This window comes from Siphateles boraxobius, unplaced genomic scaffold (assembly GCF_051911475.1).
Source record: "Siphateles boraxobius isolate OS27281-9 unplaced genomic scaffold, OSU_SipBor_1 130, whole genome shotgun sequence".
NCBI lineage: Eukaryota > Metazoa > Chordata > Actinopteri > Cypriniformes > Leuciscidae > Siphateles > Siphateles boraxobius.
In genome coordinates, this window is record NW_027508734.1 from 45,267,306 (window position 1) to 45,293,078 (window position 25,773).

A 25,773-nucleotide genomic window follows, 5' to 3' on the forward strand; every position below is an offset into this window, starting at 1 on the left:
CATGCCCATAAAAAGATACAGCGCGCTTGGAATAAACTCATTTAACAACATGTAATTGCATTAAAATAAAGTAACGAGAGGAACGTCGCCCAACGTAACATGTAAAAGTATACATCTTGTGTCCCTGACAGGAAATACCCTGCTACCCATATATATATATATATATATATATATATATATATATATATATATATATATATATATATATATATATATAAAATACAACTACTAAAGTCTTCAGAAGTCAATCACAGTTCATGTTATGAAGCATTAAGTAAAATATAAACAAAACAACAAATAGCGGGATAGTAAAATAGTGAATAGTGGGATATGACTAAGAGTCATTTAATTTTTCTATTGCTCTGACGGACTGGATACTAACCTGATCTCATGGGAAAGCTATTTTACTAGGTGGCACTTTCATATGAATGTGTATGAAGTGATTCATATGAAAACATGATTTAAAAAAACAAAAAAAGGAGGAAGCATGAAGTTCCACCTCTAACTCTAACAAATTTGGAATTGTACAAATTCATACAAATTAGCTACCACATCGCTAAAACGTAAAAAAGTTACAAATTGCCTGATATTGTGCTAATATTACCTACAATGTATCAGTTCCTGTTTAGTGCATTTCTTCAGAGCAGCATTTCTAGTGCATTAAATCCTCAAACAGGATGACTGAAATAAGACAAAGAAAATCAAGTAATTAATTTGACATAAAGGTGACAACACATTGTGTCACTAACTGTATTACAGGTGTGTTATGTTTTGGCTCAATCAATAAAATTTAAAAAATCACAGTGCATATTTTTATTTAAAGAAAATGAAAAATGGCTTGTTTGTTACTTACTTTTACTGCTTGTCTGCCCTCTTGAAGAAATTTGACTATTAAAAAAGAATAGATAATATATAAGACAACTAACTGCTTAAAACAATCTGCTGGCTAATTATTATAGAATTCTTGAGGATCAGTACATGTCCAAAATGTCCCTCATAAACTCACATTCTGTCCTTTAAGAGGTTTACTGTAGAACTCTGTGTCCAGTTGCTGGTTCGCTTTTCGGCACTCATTTGCAGATGCAGCTACACAGAATACATATACATGCATACATTTAGCACCACAGGGAAACTTCCCCACCTCAGCCCTTCAATAAACTATCAGACACTTTTATCTTGAGTATACAGAGCTTAGTAAGGGGTGGCTTGCTCTAGATGGTACTTTGACAGTCACATAAATCGCAAAGACACTCTTAACTGAAGTATATAAAAGGTACTATGTCTTCTCAAAAGCCTTTTCCAAGACACAGAGACTAAAACCCTTGTGTAAAAGCCATTCTTCTCGGTAACAGTTCCCCTGAGACAAACAAAAAAGCCGCATTGCCACAGATAAGGAGGAGACAGATACAGAGATAAAGTAACAGCAACAAAGAAAGTATTCTTGCTTTCATGACAGGGCACTTACTTGGCGTGGGATGAATAATGCTGATTTTATCTGATGGAGAGAAAAGAGGCCTGTTAAAGGTACAATATGTAAGAATTTTGCAGTAAAATATACAAAAACCACTAGGCCAATGTTATATATTTTGTTTAGTTGATTACTTACAATATCCCAAATATTTCCAACTATTTGTAAATCGTGAGAAAATTGCGATTTTAACCAAGGAAACGGGACGTGTGAGCAGGGGTGAGGAGTCGCCTGTCAATGACGTCATATCCGCATTACCCTCGGTTTCCGCCAGGTTTGACCTGGCACTGCCATAGTAACCATGGCGACAGACGTGGAAAACTGGGTTATGCCTGTTATGCCTAGCAGGTCGCTCACACTGTTGTTGTTTTGTTCAAACATTATGGACCATGGCAAGCAGACTTTGAGACAAAAAAGGACTAAAATGAAGATCAGCATCTTTCGAGATGCCGAGAGCTCCACGTCCGCGACTAACTTCCCCTTGACAGAGACGCGAGTGTTGCATGTACTTTATTAGACAGGTGAGCAAATGTACATAAAACTAATCAATGTTATTTAGTTCAACATGATGAAATGTTAGAATATGATCTGTATGTTATTCTAATGTTGATCTAGCTTAGTTAGTCTCATACAGCCAACAAACAACCTAACTAGCAACATTAAACACTCAAATGCAGTTTTGTGTGATAGTGTAACTGTTAGAGCAAATGAAACAGCGCTGCGTTACCTCAAGTTTAATTCGTCTAATAAACTGACCTGTGTGAGTATTAATTCAGCACTTGCGTGTAGTTCGGTAGAATGAAATGTCCTTATTCTTTTATATCCGCGGGACTCACGTTGCTTGTGGCGCTGGTATATGTCAAGCAATCGCGCCCTGCTTCATACCACAGTCATGTTAAAAACATCAATGTATTTACTCATCTATAAAAGATCCATCAGCTTGACGACAAGATCCATAATTCAGCTTAATGTGGAATATACGTCATCAATATATGCCTTTGTTATTGTAAGAGGTTAGCGACCCCTGGTGGCGAAAAAATTCTGCATATTGTACCTTTAACTGACATTCTGTAAATTTCCATTTAGTTTTGCTCAACCACAATATGACTTTTTTCTGTCATATTCTCGCTGTAATCTTTACAGCAAGGATCATATCTCGCTAATCTATGCGATGTTTTCTCTCAACTGATTTGCTCTGGCTCTATTTTGAGATGTATTAATCATTGTGCAGAATGAAAAACACAAGCAGAGAAATTATGTCTTTTGATGTCCAATCAGATGATTCAATCAGAACTTATAAAAACACCTTTTTGTAAACTCTTGGAAGCATCAAAGATAAATTTCTAGTGCCTTGTATCAGACTTTGTATGAGCGATTTATTTCAAATCTATTGAACAGATGCAATAAACCTACCATAGACACTTTCATCATCCTCTATGTTGCTGATGATACTTGTCCTCAACTGCTGTATTTTCTCCTGTGGAAAACAATTTGTTGAAGAGGCTTTAATATGCACTTGTTAGTACTATATCAAGAGGATTCAAACATGTATTTGTTGGAAGTTTATAGAGCATATATATATATAGTAAAACACTCTAGTAATCTTTATTTTATTTACAACTTTGAATTTTTTTTTTCAACAGTGAATGTAGTAATCACAATAACCAGGTATTAAGCCTGAACTTAACCTTAACCCATCTGCTTATTTTACTCATTACTTTTTTGGGTAAGTACACTGTAAGTGCACACATTGTACTGTAAAGTAAAGTGCATTTTGAAGTATGTCTGCTGTGCAGGTTGAGGGGATGCACTTGTAAAAAATAACCTCTTACAGCAGTAATGATAGAGATTTAGTGTACACAACTAAAACTCTCATCTACAGTAATTATATACTAGTATATACTAGTATAATATATACTACTAGTATGCATAATATTTGTGTATCATTTATTATCTTCACAATACATTTGTATAAGATCTTTCCTTTAATTGTACAAAAATCAACATTTTCATTGTGTGTGTGTGTGTGTGTGTGTGTGTGTGTGTGTGTGTGTGTGTGTGTGTGTGTGTGTGTGTGTGTGTGTGTGTGTGTGTGTGCGTGTGTGTGTGTGTGTGTGTGCGTACACATATATATATATATATATATATATATATATATATACACACATATACACGCACACACACACACACACACACACACACACACACACACACACACACACACACACATATATATATAAAATTATTATTATTTTTATTAAATTCTTATTAAATTATTAAACTTCCACTCTTGTCGAGCCTAACATGATTTGTGAAACGTGATTTGTTTCATGATAAAAATGTTTCCAAACATGTTTACAATGTCATTTCCACCACAGAATGTTATTAAACACAATGCAAGGTTGAATATGTGATTAAAATGACATGTTAAAATATTATTATAATACACAAACTAGGATTGTGATATTTTAAAGATAGATACTTGAAGAAACACATAAACATGTTTTTGTAATAGATTTGCTTTCCTCACCTGTTGGACGCTGTCCATTCCCTTTTGAAGCCTTTGCCAGTCATTGAATCGATCCAGAGCATCATCTATACTTAGAGTGCCCATTTTCACCTCCTCTTGAAGTTTGATCAGCTCATCCAGTCCTGGCGGCTGACTGGGCACAAAGGTGTCATAAGTGGACGAGATGCTATCCCTCTGCCTCGCTGTCACAATGGAGACCACACAGCAGTTAAAATGTTGGGCGTATGATTTATCAATATTTAGTTATTATTTAATCACAGTAAGAATATTAAAGGCTTACAGCAGATCCAAAACATGAAATCTCATGTAATATATAAATATTCCATTTTCAGACAAACAAATCTTACCCTGTCTAGTAGGAAGAGAGTATAGTGTTTCAGCATCTCCTTGGGACTTTTTCTTTTGGAATACTGTTTAAAAAAATCACATAAATACAGCACTATTATAATTTTGGTTATTGTTTCCACACTGCATCAGTATACCAAACACATCTGAGAATGAGTCTTCATTATCCTGGAAACTCCACAAGGTGGAGGCATGTATTCAAAAACATTCAACTCTCCCAGTCTCACAACAAAAAGCATGAATTCTGTTTCAAGATTTGAGATGTGTCAATATTGGATAATAATCAAATGTTTAATTCTATATCTGTATAAATATGAAACAGTTTCACAATCCTAATTGAAATAGTTGAATGAAATATAAGGCCCAATGAGATCAATGAGGGCAAGCAAATGGATTTAAAGTGAAGCATGCAGTCAATGATGAAACTGATCCTGCTTTAAATTATGTGCTGCATGCTCTCTGTGTCCCACTGCCATACGACTTTGAACATGATCCTTTTGTCATTGTTTGAGGCAGTTGAGAACAGTGGTTCTCAACTCCGGTCCTAGGGACTTAACACACCTGATTTAGATCCTCAGCTCTTTAGGAAAGAGCTCTATGAACAGAACTGAGTGTCATATAAGGGAAACAGTGAATTGAAAGAAGTTGAGAGTGACTGCCTATAACATACTCATGAAGAGCACCACAATGTCCCAGCATTCAGTTCAACATAGATTTCAAAAGTAGCTGCAATAATGGGGAATTTTATGTGTTTTATGTGAATTTTATTTTTAATTCTCATACTTGGGAATCGTCTTTCATTCTGTCACCGTCCCCTGAGAAAACCAATGGTGCTGACTTTCATTTTCTGTTATCAAGGGTTTCGTTACACTTGTGAAGTCCAAGTTGTTGTAGTTTGAGTCCAAAAGCACAGCACACATTGGCCCCTCCCCCGCAGGCTCTCAACCTTGTGAGTAGGCGAAGAAATCTGATCAGTGCGTAGGCGAAAGACCCTCTGTAGGAATGGATGGAAAAGTCTAGCTGTCTTGCACTTAGTATTTTCATGTTGTGGAATAAGAGAGATGGAAAACAAATGTAATGTGCAATGCTGACCCTACTTGGCCCCTGCTCTAAATGGTTGCAGATGTTGTCATAGTGGTCTAAATGGTGTGTGTGTGTGTGTGTGTGTGTGTGTGTGTGTGTGTGTGTGTGTGTGTGTGTGTGTGTGTGTGTGTGTGTGTGTGTGTGTGTGTGTGTGTGATAAACCCTACGACAATTTTTTTGATCCCCATAAGGAACACAGATTATAAATCATACAGAATGTGTTTTTTATTTTTGAAAATGTAAAAATGCAGAAAATTTTCTGTTAAGATTCTTGCACACTGAGTCCGAAACTTCTCGTCTGAAATTTTCGTACGAGGTCGTATTTATTTTTTTAACGTGCAAAACTTTCTGACGCGAATTTCTGACTTTAGGGTTGTGTTTAAGGGTAGGGTTAGGGGATAGAATATACAATTTGTACAGTATAAAAATCATTATGTCTATGGAAAGTCCCCATAACATAGTCCCCCATCCCGGCTCCCAATGTAAAGACCAGCGCATTATGACACACAGTATTCCCAGCAGCGAGACTGATAAACTCTTCCCAACCACCTGTGAACCCAACACACACATACAGTACACACTCATCTTGCTTACCGCAGCACTGCCAAACAAACACAGCATAATGACGGAAATATGATTCTAAAACAGTAGTGGTCCCTACACCCTAAAGACTTGTTCAACAATCTGTGAAGAGAGTGATGATGTATGATGTACTTGGTTTCCTCAGTTTCAACCAATCATGTAAAAAATTTAATACAAATGGTTAATGGAAAATAACATGCCTCAAGTTTGCTTTGAACATTGTGCACACCAGTGGCGTGCACAGACCTCCTCAGAGGCAGGAGCATTCTAATAAAATATGTTGATACAATTATTAGAATGCATAACACATCAAATAAAAATAGGAAAAATATGATAATATTACTAAATATTATTTACTTTACCAAACAAAACAGTGAGAATCAAGAAGGTAATCATGGAAAATACATTTTTAGTTTTGTTGATGTTGTAAATTGAATGTATGTAGTATATGTATGAAAGACAGTGTTAGCTATCATGAATCAGTAAGACTTTACAATAAGGTTTCATTAGTTAAAATTAGCTAAATGAACTGCACTTCTACAGCATTTATTAATCTTAGTTAATATTAATTTCAGCATTTACTAAAACATTAAAATCAAAAGTTGTATTTGTTATCATTAGTTAATGCACTGACTGTGACATAACATGAATAAACAATCAACAGTTGTAGTATTAACTAAGATATAGCCTACAGTAACAAATGTGTTGCTCATGGTTATAGTTCATACATGAGTAATGAACAAATGAACCTTATTGTAAAGCGTTACTATGAAATCAAAGATATAAGTTCCTTACAATTTAGAGTTGGACATGGACTTACGATTTAATTTAACTAACTGTTAGATGTATTTCCCCTTGCACTTTTATTCCTTGGATAAAAACGAATGACATTGTCACTCAGAATGCGTCTGAAATCGAGTTATACTTTTATTGTAGTTAAGAATAACTCGCATGCTGCAGCAACTTTTAGAGTAGCATGGTGATGGTAGGATAAATGTAATTTCCCGTATTAGCTTAAACGTTACTTCTGCTCGTTTCAAGAGACTCGCGCGAACTGCTGCGTACTGGGTACCAGAACCGTTAAACCGGCGCTGCAAAGGAAACTCCGCCTACCACTTCTCCGCCAATTTTTTTTTATATAATATTTGTTTGTATTATTATTGTTAGTGACAAGGGTGTGTAAGTGTATTATTTATTATAATATTTATAGTAATAAATATTATTATTTACAATTATCAGAAAAGGGCACAATACATTTTGAGACAAAAGGGGCAGGGGCTTGAGCCCCCATGTGCACTCCACTGGTGCACACTAGGGTAGAGTGGGGGAAAACGCCCCCTAAAGGAAAATGTGACATTACTGTGAAACAAAACATAAATGTGACTAGAATTGCCATCCCAGTTTTGACTGACTATGGAGGACTTATTCACCGAACATTAAAATTGCTCAACCTTCATAATTAATTAGCATTTTGACTGACAGTATTTTTGTACAAAGGGGGCGATTTGCCCCAGCGGTGGGGTAAAATGCCCCCTTTCTTACCAACCAAATTTGCTTCATAGATCAACAGCAAAATGAACAGACAATAGTTTTTAGACTATTCAGACTATAGGAAAAACAGGTAGGGGGCGTTTTACCCCAGGGGGGCATTTTCCCCCACTCTATTTAATGTGCTCGGATGACGTATGTGAAATATATACAAGGTAATTTAACTGGTCCATGTTATTCTTCTTTCACCTATTCTTTCAACCTTTCACTAAATGTCAGATTAGTAGCAATCAGTTGTTCAAGTGAACTATGAAGACTCCCTCCATGATATAAATACAAATGGCCCGATAATATGAATTTGATGAAAGCCGGTTGTGATGTCTGTATATAATACAAAAATATATACAAAAGGAGTTTGTATATCAGAAGGTGGGGATTTCAGAGAGAAGCTGATAATAACTATCCTGAAAAAATAGCACATATATTTGGCCTTCTTTTTGTCCATCATTCCTCTTTTTTCTTCTCCTCATATTTCAGTCCAATAGAGAGAGAGAGAGAGAGAGAGAGAGAGAGAGAGAGAGAGAGAGAGAGAGAGAGAGAGAGAGAGACAGACAGAGAGAAAAAGAGAAAGAGAGAAAGAGAGAGAGAGAGAAAGAAAGAGAGAGAAAGAGAGAGAGAGAGAGATTTTCTGAATGTGAGTCATTGCAGTGCATATGTTTTCATCTACTCTGCATTAAAATATAAGGCTATTACAAGGCGACCATAGCAACACTAGCTAGTTACCATCTGTTTCATGCAAAATAGCTTCTGATAGTGTTGTAAATATATCGTGTTGCTTTGCCTTACAGTGACTTCCAAAGGACACATATATCAAGCGTAGCATCAGTTCTGACAGGTCACGTTAGTCAAGCTTGCATCAGATGCTGATCAAGCTGATCCATGTCTAGCTATTATGAATGCAACGCCTTTCACTGTATTCATATAAGCTCCTTCGGTGTTATCAACAGCTATCGCATTTCTCAGGAGCCAATTCCCTCCTCCATCCCCAGCTCCTCCTATTGTCAGTCAGGATTTGGCATTCTGATTCCCCCTTGAATCAGACTACAATTCTCTAATTATGTTGTACATTAAAATTAATTAGGCTAATGATATCTGCGCAATTCATTCATGTTGCTTCTGTTCTGTTTACACTAAGGGGGGTTATTGCTGCTCTCCCTGCTCTTATCCATGCTAGGCTGCATGGGTGCGCAGGGAGTTCTTTCCCAGAACAGAACCATACCGCCAATCCAAACTGTATACTAACTGTCAATCGTATTTGATGATACTGGTACTCATAGGCGCCGATTTATGTTTTCCTCCGTGGGTGCTCATGGGCGCACGCCCTTTAAAAAAAAATTAAAAAAAAATAACGTTAGGCCTAGTCAAAAAATTTGTGCATTTCAGAACACCAGCGCAGAAGCGCAGCGCTGCGTCTATGACAACTCGAGGTAGCCTATCGCACACCGGACGCGCACTTTGTCAGTTTATGGCCAGCAATATTGTAATGTTATGTTTAAGGACATTATGGAATTAAGATAATGTATGTAGGCTACAATGTTACGACTGTACTGTACAATTAAATACAACAGGGGGGTCCGTTAACTGAATGAATTGAGAATATCACCTGAAAATCCGATAACATCAGCAATTTTCATTCAAGCAGCTGATTTCTGTAAATGAATGTAAAATAAATGTATATTGCAGCACAGGTTGAAGTCAGTACATTAACGACGATTACAGACAAATAAATGTAAATTTAATATAAAACTATGTAAATCGCGCTCTGTGGCACAGCACGATTTTGAACAAGGTCCTATAGCCGTAGCTGGGCGCCGCCGGTGTGTGTAAGTTACACTCATAGAGAATAATGTGTTCGAATTTTAAAAGACATGGCACTACGCGGCGCTGCGCTTCTCGTCCGGTGTGCGACCCCTTTTAGGAAATGGGCAGCCGCCGACACGAACGCACACACCCATTTACTTGATAATACCTGTAAAGCCGTAAAGTAGGCTATCATTCAACTCAGAACCATAGCTCAGGACAGCGCCACTTCTCACAAATACAGACAGGATTGGAGATCAAAAGTTTAACTGACACGTAACCGCGATTAGAGGCGTTTTCATCCGAGAAACGCTGTGATTGGTGGATAGGATATGGAACAGGCGACTGACAGCGACATAACCAATCTCACAGTGTGACAGACGCTTCACATAGCACCAACAGCAATGTTTAATTTTAAATGAATGTAGCCTACTGGCAGTCTGGAACAAACGTGGGTGCTCGGTATTTTCTGTGGGTGCTCGAGCCCCCGGAGCACCCACGGTATAGGCGCCTATGCTGGTACTGACAGAAACTGGTACATACTCACAAACACTAGGCTTTGCTGCTCACACTCTAGTTTTAAATATGAGAATAGTGACAAATATAATGCTATTAAAAATGCTGTATGCCTCCAAAGAAACTGTGGCAATAAGCTAGACATGGCTGTGGACACTTGTTAGAAGTTTGATGTGTTGTAACTTTTAGTTGCTAAGCAATTGTTCCTCTGTGAGTGCTGGTCAAAGGTGATGCAGGAATTACGTGTTTTATTGTTTCACCAAAATAAGACATAAGTTCCATCTGGAATCATGCTGTGAATTTGCAAGGCATGTCTAACAAGGGTTGAATACTGTTGTGAGATCTTTCGGTCATAAGAAGCTAAAATTATTGTGATCTATGAACACTACTGCTTCTTTTATGCTTTATGAATACAGCTCAAGAACTGTGTAAATTATTTATAAAGCTCTAACAATACACGTCACTTGGCACCTTCATTTAAATTAATTATTAATGAAACTGAAATTGAACATTTAAGAATGCTGCCTGTGATGAACGGTCCATATTAAGGTCTCTTTTCTCCCAGTCTATTAAAGGATTACAGGGGAAATAACAGTCTGAAATATTAAGTATTTATAAACACTAATAACTGACTGAACTGGGCCAGCACAGTGACACCATACATTGTAATAGGCAAAATTGAAAGAATCATTTAGACAAGCATCAGCTCTTGGAATTGTTTTTTAATATGTTTTAATGTCACAACAGATATTGAATAAATGAATTTGCTGTCAGTGTCACCAATCCATTAAAGGTCCTCAATTGGTCAATGACAAAAACAAACACTGCATAAATAATAAATATTTCTTAATCTCAATTAAAATAGAAAAGTCAAACCTTGTGCAATGAAAGGAGTCTTGTCCTCAGGGGTGGGAAGTGAATCAGGCCGTGGGGTTGGTGCAGGGGGGCGGTTCACTATTACCAGAGGGCTGTTCGATGTAAGGATGGTGTCATACTCTTCCTCATTTCTACCCAGAGGAGTATAGACATTCTCATCTTCATTGTTTTGGTGTTCCTCATTAGGATCACCCACCCGAAGATTATCTGTGTAAATAACAGCAGGGGTAAATTTCTTGTCTGTGTTTGCGTGTTCCAGACTGACGTTCAATATATTAAAATTAGTATTAAAAATACATTTTGAAAAATACTTTATATTAAAAAAAATCTTTATATGATCTTAATTTTATTAATATGATACAGTGAATGACAATCCTCAGTTGTCTTCCAGAGATTTACAACTTGAGCAGTTTTGTATTATGATTAATTTACAGCACAGCAAAATAAAAATGTTTTGAATTTCACAATGAACTTGGGCAAGCTCTGTGCTGACTCCACAAATTATTTTTCGTGACTGAAATGTGGTAAAGGATTTACACGAGAATGTGAAGGATACACTTCAAAATATACTGAATGAAGGAAGTGCACCATCAATGTTTATACTGAGTTTGGTCTTCTATTAGTCCATTAAGCCACGTTAAGCATTTTTCACATAAAGAGTTGTTGGGGAATCCTGAAGTATTCAATTAGTTTTTTTGTTTCAAATACATTTGTCATTATTTTACTTCCATTGAGAATGTTAAGACTGTTTAAAAAATGAGCCAAAGCAATTAAGAAAAACTGGAACTTTTTATTTATGGAATTGTATAAGCAATGTTACACTTGCTACTGGTCTGGGTATCAGCTGATATTCGAAATAATAGCACTCTTGCTCATGATATTGCTTACATATACAAAATATTCATAATATTTTCACTAACATACCTGCTCTGCCCATCAACTCATATACACCGGTGTCAGTGTTGCCATCATTGTCATCAAAAACCTATGAGAACATTGTTAATGGCACATGAATGACAAATGACAACATTTTAAAATAGCGTACATTTGACCAAAAAGATAAAGAGAATCCTTGTTAAATGTTTAAACATCAAAGTAACATACATTTTTGCAAGTGCTTTAGAAGAGAGTAAAATGTTTGGTTAAACTGCTGATGTACATCAGGTCTTCTATAATGATACAGGTCCGAGTAGAAATTACCTTGAATATGACAGTATTAGAAAAGACAAGATAATATATTGTTTACTGACAGACTGTAAAGTTGGTAAGTTCAACCAATTTTAAACAGATCAAACAATAAATACAAAATGATGATAGTAACACTACAAAGTGTTAACTTAAGTGTAATGGACACTTCTTTCTTACTGCCACTCTCTGTGTTCTGTTCCTTAGCAACCTGCTACTATTCACTTGTGATAATAGCCTCCACTTCTTTCCCTTCAATATTGATTATGCACATTATGCATTCAGTGTTATGAATATATTCATTAGAGTAGAAAGGGAGAATTAACAGATAAACAAGAAAGCTAATTACACATCGCAAGTTGAGGGGTTGTGAAAGACAGCTGCTCTGATGTTGGACATGAGTGTAACATTATCATTTATCCAAAAGTGCTCTCTTGTTGTGATGAATAATTTAAATATTTTTCTGTTGTCAGAGAAATAATCTGACATGTCAACAAACTGATTGACAGACAAGCAATAAAAAAGACCAAGCTGTGGGTTAAATCACCATGTTGCTTATTAAAACTAAATTTGGAAATGTTTTGATTCAGTTTCAGTTTTTAATAACCATGTTTTTTAAATGCATGTTTATGGCACTGCTCTTGTCCTAAAGTTACACATCTGATGTAGTGCATGACTAAAATGTAAGCTAAAAAAATCAATCAGTGCCAAAGAGTCAATTACAACGTGTGTATACGACAAATAAGAACCTTCCTCCTAGGATTTAATAGATATTAATATTTCTTTTTTGTCAAAAACTTTAATCCGAAACAAATTATAGTGATTTTCTCTGGGAATCAAAGCTGTAACATTTGCATCATTAGTGCCATTCTACAGGTATTACAAGGCATTGCAAGAACTCTAAAACATTTCATAGGGCAAGAAGCTCTTTTCCTTTCTGCCTGCTGCTGCTCCTTCCAGCCATACCTCTGACCTGGACACACACACACACACACACACACACACACACACACACACACACACACACACACACACACACACACACACACACACACACACACACACACACACACACACACATACAGGTATATATATATATATATATATATATTGGAGTATGTGGTATTCTATGTAGAAAACAAATGTTGTTTAAGCTTGATTTCTCAAGGAGCAATTATGGAGACATTGGTCATAAAGTTTACCCTAACAACACTATATCATGCTTCTGGCTCCAAGAAATATATTTACATTAATATGGATTCTGACATATTGTGTACCCTTTCCTAAAACTACATTTAAAGACCTCATTGTGGCATCACATCACATCAGACCAAGTTACACAACGTTTTTCTGTGAATGCAGCTTGAGTGACTGTGAATGGAAATATCTCAATAAAATCACAGTAATATTTATTAGCATGTAAAATGGTCATATTTGAGATCCAAATGCATCAAAAAGCCCACAGCTGAATTGTGATAAGACCATGTTAGTTATCTATTTTGTGAATATGTCATTTGAGTTTGAAAGTGTCAACAACGGTATATTTTAAAGCAAGCTAAATGTCTTATCGGGGAAATGTGTAAAGTTGATTTGACTATTATACACTAACTGAAAGCCTCCACTGTTAAACATTACTGGGTAAGATGCTGTGAGGCTGTTATTCAAATATCAAACAAATCTCAGTGCCATGCCAGTATCCTGCTGGTAATAATGCATTCATTCAATGACTGTGCTCAAGTTGGACTAAAAACGCAATACAAGTTAATGGCTATTTGCTGAAGGAACATTAGTAAAGATGCAACACACCATGGATGTTCAAATGTAAAGGGAGACTGTTCTCTCTCTGAGAACGTAGAGGCGAGGATCTTTTTTCTGTTCTTTTGTACCTGTTTCTTCTTCTTGATAATTTTAAAGGTTAGCTCAAAAATGAAAATTCTGTCATCATTTACTCACTCTTGTGTTGTTCAAAACCCGTAAGACTTTCGCTCATCTTCTGAACACAAATGAAGATACTTTTAATGAAATCTGAGTGATTTCAGTCCTTTCACTGACAGCTTTGCAACTAATATTTTGATTCTTCAAAAAGTTCATAAATGAATCAATATGAATTGAGTGGTTTAGTCCAAATTTTCTGAAGAGACTCGGTCACTTTATATGATGAACAGATTTAATTTAGGCTTTTATTCACATACAAACATTCATCAGTATATAAGAGCTTGACTTGAAGCTGGTTCATTCGAGCCCCTCATCAGTGGACAGCAAGCCAAATAAGTTTAACCTAATACCTTAAAGACAATATGGGCAAACTTACTCATTGAAGGGCCCTTAGAAATCAATCCACCCCTCGAATCAATACACCACAAACATTAAGCAATTCAACTCCTCTCCATTCAGGATTCAACCTACATATTGAGTGCATGTCAACCAAAAGCTAGGCTGGACTCTTACAAAACATGGCTACCTTATAAAATTGATAATATTCTTTTAATGGCAGCATTAAACTTTACATTTGAGGTTATTCAAGATTTCCAATGTTCTTGGTACTTTGGGTCTCTCAACACTGTGGGAGTTGCATTAGTGTGGGGTGTAATGTTCTAGATGTGTTATGTGGATGCAGGAGGTGAACCCAAATGCAGACAGTGCGATGAACACAAGGTTTATTGGTAACAAACAAGAAAGCAAAACAGGACAGGGAAACTTAGACTGACAAGACTAGACTATGACTGTACGAAAACAAACTATACTACTAAAAAAATGTTCACAACGACACGACCTTCCACAAAGTACTCACAGGTAAGATAAGCACGGAGAATGATACAAGACCATAGAAATCAAAAGACATGATGGCAGAATCATGACAGAACCCCCACCTTAAGGAGCGGCTACCAGACGGTCCAGGGTGGATGGGTGTGCTGGGGATCTTAGGTCCACGGGATGAGGGCGGGGAACGAAGAATCCGGGCAGGCTTGGAGGGAGACACACGAGGACGAGACTTGGGCAAAACAGTCCGGGGTTTCATGGTGACAGGGGGAACAGTCCGGGGACTAGTGGCGACAGGGCAAACAGTCCGGGGACTAGTGGCGACAGGGGAAACAGTACGGGGACTAGTGGCGACACGGACGAACGGAGAAACAGTCCGGGGATGAGACATGACAGAGGAGACAGGGGAAACAAACGGATGACCGGAGAAAGCGAGGACTGCCGCAGCAGGTAGTGGAACGGATACAAGGGGATTATCAGGCGGTAGGGGGGCGGGAACAAGAACAGAGCTCCCAGACGTAGACCCAGAATCAACACTCCAGAACTCCGATTCGGTGACCGCCATAGGCACTGAAACTGCACCCTCGGCGGCAGGCGGCAGCTTCATTAACAGCACTCGCGGCAGCAGACTCAGGAGAAGATGGCGATGGGAAACAGGAAGCTCCCTTCTTTCTCCTCTTTCTCTTTGGCCGCGGGGCATTGGTCACAGCAGGGCTCGCGATCGGCTGGCCGGGCTCAACCGAAGACGAAACGGGAACAGGGGAGACCACTTCTGGTTGGGTGAGGTCAGATGATAATGACTCCAAGGGGGAATCCCAAGAAACCTGTCTCCCTCGTTTACCACGGAGGTCAGCGGGTGTGGAAGACGCCTCTGGAGTCGAAACGAGGTGAGCCTGGTTCTCTAGCGTGACCACCGCTAATACGCGACCCTCCGGGATCACAGGCAGCGTGCCGGGTGAAGACGACATGGTGGGAGCCTGCCAATCCTTCCTTGACAGGCAGGCCACCATATCCGGGAACGGGCGGTGAACCAGACTCTACCGTTCAGCCAGAGAAGGCAGAATGTTTAGGCCCGCGATGAGGTAGCGATTTACTAGAATCTCAGGCAAGAAGAACCGCCTCTCCTCCGCGATCCGGGCGTACTGTCTCAAGGTCCGCTCACCCTGGGAAGGAAACGGAAGCTTTCCATTCCTGGAATCGGAAATCGCCTACTGCCACCAATGTACAAGATCGTCAGGATGATCGTCAGGAATACTGTCTGCTGGGTTCTGTTGTGGTCGGTTCATTCTGTTATGTGGATGCAGGAGTTGAACCCAAATGCAGACAGAGTGCGATGAACACAAGGTTTATTGGTAACAAACAAGAAAGCAAAACCCACGAGGGGGCAAAATACGGACAGGACAGGGAAACTTAGACTGACAAGACTAGACTAGTCAAGTCAAGTCAAGTCATCCTCATTTTTCATAGCGCTTTTAACAATGTAGATTGTTTCAAAGCAACTTCACAGAGATAAACATATAATTTAAGGTAACAGAGATTGGTTTAGTTTTATAGTGGTTCTTGAAAAATGTTTTTTCCAGCTAAAGTTAGTTTTGATTGATTCACTTCCGTCTAAATGATAATTTGAAATTAAATTAGGGGCCGCTAAGACGACAACGTTCTCTCTAAACAGACTTTAAACTCGAACCTGTGATAGAACCATGCCTAAACAAACTACTTGTCTTGTCTATAAATTTTGATGCAGTATTTTATTTTATCTTATCATTTCGGGTAGGTACGCGAACCAAAAAAATCCACAACGCTTTATCTGTAGAGTGGTATAGGGATCCTCCATAGGGAGAGGCTAGTTGGCACTTCAGCACTGCATTGTCATCGGGTCCAGGCGAAAGTCCTTCGTCAGATCTGGAAACGGCCTAGATCCGGCAGGCTGCTGGAAAACCTTGGGATAAACAAAGACACTAAAATTAGCGTAGATGCCATTCTTCGTATGATGTAACGAGTACATCAGGATTTAAGGGAAGTGTTCCCAGTTCCGGCTGACCTAATCTAAGCAACCTAATATTGAATTATAGAAGTCTATAGAGTGATATGTGAATGCTAGGTCAAAGAGATGTGTTTTTAGTCTAGCTGTGAACTTACAGACTGTGTCTGCTTCCCGGACAATGTTAGGAAGATTGTTCCAACGTTTTGGTGCTAAATAGGAAAAGGATCTACCGCCAGCAGTCGATTTAGATATTCTAGGTATTATCAACTGGCCAGAACTTTGAGATCGCAATAGACGTGAAGGACTATAATGCGTTAAGAGCTCGCTCAAGTACTGGGGAGCTAAACCATTAAGTGCTTTGTAAGTAATCAGCAATGTTTTAAAATTTATACGATGTTTAATAGGGAGCCAATGCAGTGTTGACAGAACCGGGCAAATATGGTCGTACTTCTTGGTTCTGGTAAGAACTCTAGTGGCTGCGTTTTGAACTTAATGTAGTTTGTTTATTAAGCGTGCAGGGCAACCACCCAGTAGAACATTACAATAATCTAGCCTTGATGTCATGAACGCATGAACTAGTTGTTCCACATTTGTCAATGAGAGCATATGACGTAATTTAGATATATTTTTAAGATGGAAAAATGCGGTTTTACAGACACTAGACACGTGACTTTCTAATGAAAGATTGGTATCAAAGAGCACACTCAGATTCCTAACTGACGACGAAGACTTAACAGAGCAGCCATCAAGTGTTAAACAGTATTCTAGGTTATTACGTGTGGAAGTTTTTTGTCCAATAATTAGAATCTCTGTTTTTTCAGAATTGAGTAGTAGGAAATTACTAGCCATCCAATTTTTTATATCAACTATGCATTCCGATAATTTTGTGAATTTGTGAGTTTCGTTAGGTTTGGAAGAAATATAGAGCTGTGTATCATCAGCATAACAGTGAAAGCTAATTCCATGTTTCCTAATGATATCTCCTAAAGGTATCATGTACAGAGTGAAAAGCAGTTGCGTTTTTTTAACAAGTGGTTTAATCATAGCCAGCTTAAAGGTTTTTGGTACGTATCCTAGAGACAAAGACGAATTAATGATGTTAAGAAGAGGATCTATGACTTCTGGAAGCATCTCTTTCAATAGTTTAGTCGGTATAGGCTCTAATATACATGTTGTCGATTTAGATGAATTAACGAGTTTGCAAAATTCTTCCTCTCCTATGGCAATGAATGAATCAAATTTTACCTCAGGGAGACTATAATGCACTCCCTGATGCGATGCTGTAGTAGACGGTTGCATAGTTATAATTTTGTCCCTAATATTATCAATCTTATAAGTGAAGAAGTTCATAAAGTCATTACTGCTGAGTTTCTTGGAAACTTCTGGGCTTGAAGCTTTCTTTTTCGTTAATGTAGCCACTTTTTCAAATAAATACCTAGGATTATGTTTATTTTCTTCTAATAGGGTTGAAAAATAAGCAGATCTAGCAGCTTTTAAAGCCTCTCTGTAAGCAATCGAGATCTCCTTCCATGAAATCCGAAATACCTCTAGTTTGGTTTTCTTCCAGTTGCGCTCCATTTTTCTGGCTGCTCTCTTAAGGGCCCGGGTGTGCTCGTTGTACCATGGCGTTGGACTATTTTCTTTAATCTTCTTTATGCGCAACGGAGCAACTGTGTCTAAAGTGCTGGAAAGGAGAGCGTTAAATGTTTCTGTTGCAATATAAAGTTATTCTAAGCTATCTGGGATGCTGAGATGATGAAACTGATTAGGAAGATTATTGATAAAGCAATCTTTAGTGGCAGAAGTGATAGGTCTAACATACTTGTAACATGGAGTTGGCTTTGCAGCCTTGGCTAAATGTAATTTACATGAGACTAGATAATGATCTGAGATGTCGTCGCTCTGCTGCAGAATTTCAACAGCATCAACATTGATTCCATGTGATAATATTAGATCTAGAGTATGATTACGACAATGAGTAGGTCCTGACACGTGTTGTCTAACTCCAATAGAGTTAAGAATGTCTTTAAATGCCAATTCCATTGCATCTTTTTCATTATCTACATGTATATTTAAATCACCAACAATTAAGACTTTATCTGCAGTCAATACTAATTCTGATAGAAAGTCAGCAAATTCTTTGATAAAATCTTTATGGTGCCCTGGTGGCCTGTATACAGTTGCCAGCAGAATTCTCAAACTTGATTTATCGTTTACATTATATATTTTTACATTAAGCACCAACACTTCAAAATAAGTATATTTAAAACTAGATTTTTTAGTGGTTTTGAAAATATTACTATTAATTACAGCAACACCTCCCCCTTTGCCTTTCAGGCGAGGTTCATGTTTATAACAGTAATCTTGGGGGGTGGACTCATTTAAAGAAATGTACTCGTTTGGTTTTAGCCAGGTTTCTGTCATACACAGTACATCTAGGTTATAATCTGAAATCATATCATTAACTATGAGCGCTTTTGAAGTAAGGGATCGGATATTCAGCAACCCAAGCTTTATCATTTGTTCATCTGTATTATATCAATTTTTTATTTGTTGAATATCAATTACATTTTTAACCTTAGATCGGTTTGGACGTTTTTTGGATTTCCAAATTCGGGGAACAGACAAAGTCTCTATATGATGATATCTAGGTGAAAGAGGCTCTATGTGATGGGATTTATCTGACCTTGGTGACGCGAGGCCGCTAGCAGACAGTCGGTTTAGCCAGTCTGTCTGCTTCCTGACCTGAGCCCCAGATGGTCATGTTTTGTCTCTAAGACTATGAGCCAAATTACTGGAGAGAAGAGCAGCACCATCCCAGGAGGGATGAATACCATCTCTTTTCAACAGGTCAGGTTTGCCCCAAAAACTTTTCCAATTGTCTATGAATTCTAAATTCTTTTGCGGACACCACTTAGACAGCCAGCCATTGAGTGATGGCTAGAATTCGAACAGGAAGGGGGCCAGAGCAAATTACAGTGCCTGACATTGTACTTGCGAGTTCAAACACCTCTTTAATATTAATTTTGGTGATCTCCGACTGGCGGAGTCGAACATCATTAGTGCCGACATGAATAACAATCTAAAGAGAATTTAAGATTAGCATTATCCAGCACTTTTAAATTTGCTTTGATGTCAGGCGCTCTGGCTCCCGGCAAACATGTGACTATGTTGGCTGGTGTCCCTATTTTTACGTTCCGTGTGATCGAATCACCAAATCGAATCACCAGGGCGCAATCAACAGAATTCTCAGTGGGTGTTTCACTGAGCGGGGAAAATCGATTTGTTAAGGTAATCGGAACGGAAGAGTATTTTTTTGATCCGCGACTAGAGCGATCCCTCACCGTCACCCATTTGCCTTGCTGCACAGGCAATAATTCAGCCGGAACCGAATCATGTAAAGAGTTCACTATGCTAGGCGCATCCAAAATAGTATCTAAAGCTCTAGCACACTTACTATCCTCAATTAAAGTTTGGATGCGTGTTCCTAATTCTGAAATCTTCTCCGTCAGCCTGAATTTCTCCTTGCATTTATCACATATAAACCCTATATTGCCGACGGGGAAGGCTATGCAAAACATGTAACATGAAGTGCAGGTGACAATAACAGGACAATGACTGTACGAAAACAAACTATACTACTAATAAAATGTTCACAACCTTCCACAAAGTACTCACAGGTAAGATAAGCACGGAGAATGATACACACATTGTTTGACACAATGAATCAACACAGGACAGCAAACACAAGGGGATTAAATAGGGAACACTAATGACGAGGACAGGTGAAACTGACTAGACAATAATGACAAGACGAGGATAACAAGGGGGCGGGGTTACGTAACGAGACAACACAAGCACATGGCCCAAGCAAAAGGCCATGTGCTTGTACACAAAACATGGGTCTGTCATGATTCTGCCACAAGACCAGAGAAATCAAAAGACATGATGGAAGAATCATGACAAGATGTGACATGCTAATGTAAAGCTAATGCTAATGATCGATTGCTGTTCCTGATCCTGATCGATTGCTCCTGTCTGCCTAGCTGCCTGCTGCGTTTTGTTTGCTTCGAGGCTGTAAGCTCCGTCTAAGCCTCGTATTAGCTTTGTATTTCTTTCTGTTTTGAACCATCATTTACTACCATTTCTAGTTGTTTATACTACTAAATACAGCTTAGACAACATCTCAGATTAACCTGACATTGCTAGCTTCCGTTATTGTTAGCACAACACGCTAGTAACACGCTAACGTTAGCCTGTTAACGTGCCACCCGTGCACTCAGTTATAATAATAATAATAAACTTTATTTTATAGAGCGCCTTTAAAAGCAGCTTCTCAAAGCGCTGTACATAAAATCACAATCCACCGGAAAAGACAAATAAAAGTTAATAAAAACAAAAGCAGCAACATTAATAATAAAAAATAGCTGTAAAGCGATCACAAAGAGACATCAGCAGTCAAATGCAAGTTTAAAAAAATGTGTCTTGAGAAGAGCTTTAAAAACGCCAAGAGTCTGTGCTTCCCTTAGTTCAGGAGGGAGAGAGTTCCAAAGTCTAGGAGCGTAAACAGAAAAAGCCCTATCACCCATAGATTTTAGATGTGTTTGTGGAACAGTTAATAAATTGCACTGTGAGGAACGCAGTCTGCGATTTGGAGAATAAGTGATTAATAAGCCAGATAAGTATTACGGAGCTAAGCCGTGTACAACCTTGTATGTCAGCATCATGATCTTAAAGTCAACACGGAACCTGACCGGGAGCCAGTGTAAGGACTTCAAAACTGGAGTAATCTGGTCAAATTTCCTGGTTCCCGTCAGGATCCGTGTGGCAGAGTTCTCAACATATTGCAATTTGTTAATAGTGGTTTTAGAAACTCCAGCTAAAACCGCATTACAATAATCCAGCCGTGAGAACACAAATGAATTAATCAACTTTTCAGCGACAGATAGGTTTAGCATTGGGTGTAGTCTGGTAATATTTCTGAGATGGAAAAAGGATGCCTTAACAGTGCTCTGTACAAAAAAATCAAAAGTGAGGCTGGTGTCAAAAATTACACCAAGGTTCCTCATCGTACTTTGGGTCTCTAAAACAGAGCCATCAACAGACAGGGACAGCGGAGCCGCTTTGCGAATTTGATGAAGGGAACCTATAAGCATAACCTCAGTTTTCCCGCTGTTCAGGCAAAGAAAGTTATTGTTCAACCATGCTTTTATCTCAGAGATACAGGCAGAAAGATAACAAGCATCGATGTCTTCACCAGATTTAGAATGGATGTAGATTTGGGTATCGTCAGCATAAAAGTGATAGTGGAGACCAAGCGAGCGCAGCAGATGCCCAAGTGGAGATAGATAAATATTGAAGAGTAGAGGGCCCAGATCTGATCCCTGAGGAACACCAGTGAGCACTGAGCAAGTGTCAGACCTAAAGCCACACATAGAAATGAAATGGGAGCGGTCAGTAAAATAGGATTTAAACCAGTTTAAAACTGTCCCGGACACACCAAAGACACTTTCAAGACGGGTAAGTAATAGACCATAATCCACAGTATCAAAAGCAGCTCCAAGATCATGAAGAATGAGAAGTGAGGTAGCTCCAGAATCAGAGGCCATCAACAAGTCATTGGTAACTTTGACCAACGCCGTTTCAGTGCTATGTAATTTACGAAAACCTGACTGAAGGGGTTCAAAAAGGTTATTGGTTGATATTGGTAGATGATTACAGAGTTGAGAGGCAACAACACGCTCAAATATTTTTGCCAAACGGGGAAGATTAGAGATGGGGCGAAAATTGCTAAAATAGTCCACAGAAACATTATCTTTCTTTGGTGCAGGCGTAACAGCAGCAGTCTTTAGTACTGCTGGAATGACACCAGTTTCCAATGATTCATTTATAATGCCAAGGATAATAGGGCACCACACAGGGAAGCATGATTTACATAAATTTGTTGGAATTGGATGCAGCAAGCAAGTGGTTGATTTCACGCTAGATACCTCCCTTGTGAGAGCCTCATAATCAAGCAGTGAGAAATGAGTAAAAGAAACACCAGTGAACCCTGATGAACAAAGGAGTGAAGTGGCACAGTCAGGGTTAACAGAAATTTCTTTGCGAACACTAACAATCTTCGAATTAAAAAACTGTAGAAAAGAATCACAGAGCTGCTGGGAAACAGGCAAAGTGGTAACAGGATTAACTTGAAGCAATCTGTTTATGATTTGGAACAAGTGTCTGGGATTATTTTGATTATTTACAATAATCTGTGAGAAGTAAGAGGATCTTTCAGTATCCATAACAGCAAGATAACCCCCCAGAAGATCCTTCCACTCTTGATAGTAGACACTCTGACCAGTAAGGCGCCATTTGCGCTCCATTTTCCGACAAGCAGCCTTTCTAGAGCGCAGATTGTCATTATACCAGGGAGCTGAGCGGGCGAATGTGACCTTACGTGACCATTAGAGGAGCAAAAGTGTCAAGATTAGCAGCAAGAGTGGAATTTAGCTGCACAACTTTCTCCTCCAGTGATAAGGGATGAAGATCGCTTAGGATGGAAACCACAGAATTGGAGAAAGCTGTCTGGTCGATAGACTTCCAGTTCCGGAAGGTTACTGTTCGGATGGTAGGCTCATTTGAGTGATACAGTTCGAGGTTAAAAAAGACAGCTGAGTGATCAGACAGTCCAATGTCAATAGATGAAAACGCAGACACAAATGAGCCATTAGCGATCACAAGATCCAGTGTATGACCCTTATTATGGGTTGGGTCAGTTACAAACTGTGTGAAACTAAAACAGTCAATTAACGACAAAAATTCCTTAGCCGCTACTGAGTCACTCGGTCAACATGAATGTTGAAGTCTCCCACGATTAGAATTCTGTCAAACTTCACAGTCAGCATCGACAAGAAGTCCGCAAACTCTGACAAAAAAGCTGCATGTGTCTTAGCCTTAGGTGGTTTATAGACTGTAGCGATGATGGTGGACACAGGAGCGGAAATACTCAAAACCAGACATTCAAAAGAAGAAAACTGGGGAACAGTCACAGAGCTTGTGTGCAACTTCAGGTTATAAACCACAATAATATCTCCACCTCTGCCAGATAGCCTCGAGCGATCTAATACTCCAAAGCCCGCTGGAGTGATCTGGTTAAACAGGAGCCCATCATTTTCTTTGTGCCAGGTTTCAGTTAAGAACAACAAGTCCAGCTTTTTATCTATAAGAAAATCCGATAAAAGTAGCGCTTTGTTGTTCACAGACCGCACATTAAATAGAGCGGCGTAAACCTGGCTCTGAGACGAAGATGACAGAGGTTTAATCTCCATGCGGGGAACCGATATTAAATTACTGTGAACAACACCAGTATGGATAAGTTTGTTGGTCTTACGTCGACAGCTAGGGACATAGATGTTAGGAGAAGATGAGACAGCAAGGCTGCGCCTCAAACCCCGATGGATATATCGCTTTGGACGTAACAGTCCAGCATCTTTACAGAGGTTGTAGTAGTCTTTAGCTAGGCAATAACAGTTCGGTTTTAAATTCAAAAGCATGCGTGTAGTGTACCTTAGTGCCATGGTCAGAGAGCGCACACTCGCGAGGCCAGAGTGAATGAAACTCTGCAGCACACTGCGAGCACAGCGTTGTTCAATCCGCACACACAGCCGAGCAGAGGCGATGATCCGGAATTACACGCTGCAGGTTATTCCAGGAAGATCTCCGTAGTGCAAAATGCGAGCACAAAGTCATACAATCCACACAGACAGCTGAACCGAAGCGATCCAGAGACATGCTGCAGATTATTCCAGATGGAGCACAGAGCTTAAAACTACGATCCAAAGTATATAAGATGGCACCGCCACATCGCAATCATTACAGATCTAAAAACAAAACTAAGAACTTAAAAATAAATGAATATAGTTTAAAATAACAAACCAAAACAAATCAAACAGTAACAGGAGCGGCAGCAAAACATGCCAGCGTACCCTGAGACCGGGGTTTCCGGTTATTTATTTGTTTTTCTCTCGCACGCCCGCGCCTCTGAGTTCATAAAAAGCCCAGGTGAGTAAGAATCAATCAACAAACACGGTGAGTAATGTCTTGTCCTGTTATTGTCACCTGCACTTCATGTTGCATGTTTAGCATAGCCTTCCCCGTCGGCAATATAGGGTTTATATGTAATAAATGCAAGGAAACAGTCAGGCTGACGGAGAAGATTTCAGAATTAGAAACACGCATCCAAACTTTAATTGAGGATAGTAAGTGTGCTAGAGCTTTAGATTCTATTTTGGATGCGCCTAGCATAGTGAAGTCTTTACATGATTCGGTTCTGGCTGAATTATTGCCTGTGCAGCCAGGCAGATGGGTGACAGTGAGGGATCGCTCTAGTCGTGAATCAAAAAACCACTCTTCCGTTCCGATTACCACAACAAATCGATTTGCCCCACTCAGTAAAACACCCACTGAGAATTCTGTTGATTGTGCCCTGGTAATTGGCGATTCTATTACACGGAACGTGAAAATAGGGACACCAGCCAACATAGTCACATGTTTGCCGGGAGCCAGAGCGCCTGACATCAAAGCAAATTTAAAAGTGCTGGCTAATGCTAATCGTAAATTCTCTAAGATTGTTATTCACGTCGGCACTAATGATGTTCGACTCCGCCAGTCGGAGATCACCAAAATTAATATTAAAGAGGTGTTTGAACTCGCAAGTACGATGTCAGGCACTGTAATTTGCTCTGGCCCCCTTCCTATTCGAAGGAGTGATGAGATAGTTAGCAGATTGTCATCACTCAATGGCTGGCTGTCTAAGTGGTGTCCGCAAAAAAATATAGAATTCATAGACAATTGGAAAAGTTTTTGGGGCAAACCTGACCTGTTGAAAAGAGATGGTATTCAACCCTCCTGGGATGGTGCTGCTCTTCTCTCTAGTAATTTGGCTCATAGTCTTAGAGACAAAACATGACAATCTGGGGCTCAGGTCAGGAAGCAGACAAACTGGCTAAAACGACCGTCTGCTAGCGGCCTCGCGTCACCAAGGTCACATAGAGTCCACTCTTTTGGGTCCACTCTACGTCCACTCTTTCACGTAGATATCATCATATAGAG

At 39.0% G+C, this 25,773-nt stretch overlaps 1 protein-coding gene across 2 annotated transcripts in view; it reads right to left on the reverse strand.

The window, feature by feature from the left end:
* Window positions 1–209: 209 nt before the first annotated feature.
* Window positions 210–25,773, reverse strand: part of LOC143737752 (B-cell scaffold protein with ankyrin repeats-like) — a 159,366-nt gene continuing 133,802 nt past the window's right edge. For both annotated transcript variants that reach the window (XM_077229588.1, XM_077229590.1), the window contains 9 exons: window positions 11,673–11,733; window positions 10,749–10,955; window positions 4,346–4,408; window positions 3,999–4,180; window positions 2,882–2,945; window positions 1,466–1,495; window positions 1,007–1,086; window positions 854–888; window positions 210–681 (listed from right to left, as the gene is read on the reverse strand). In XM_077229588.1, the coding sequence (XP_077085703.1) occupies window positions 856–888; window positions 1,007–1,086; window positions 1,466–1,495; window positions 2,882–2,945; window positions 3,999–4,180; window positions 4,346–4,408; window positions 10,749–10,955; window positions 11,673–11,733 (720 nt within the window). In that variant the 3' untranslated portion in view covers window positions 210–681; window positions 854–855. The remainder of the gene's footprint in view (window positions 682–853; window positions 889–1,006; window positions 1,087–1,465; window positions 1,496–2,881; window positions 2,946–3,998; window positions 4,181–4,345; window positions 4,409–10,748; window positions 10,956–11,672; window positions 11,734–25,773) is intronic.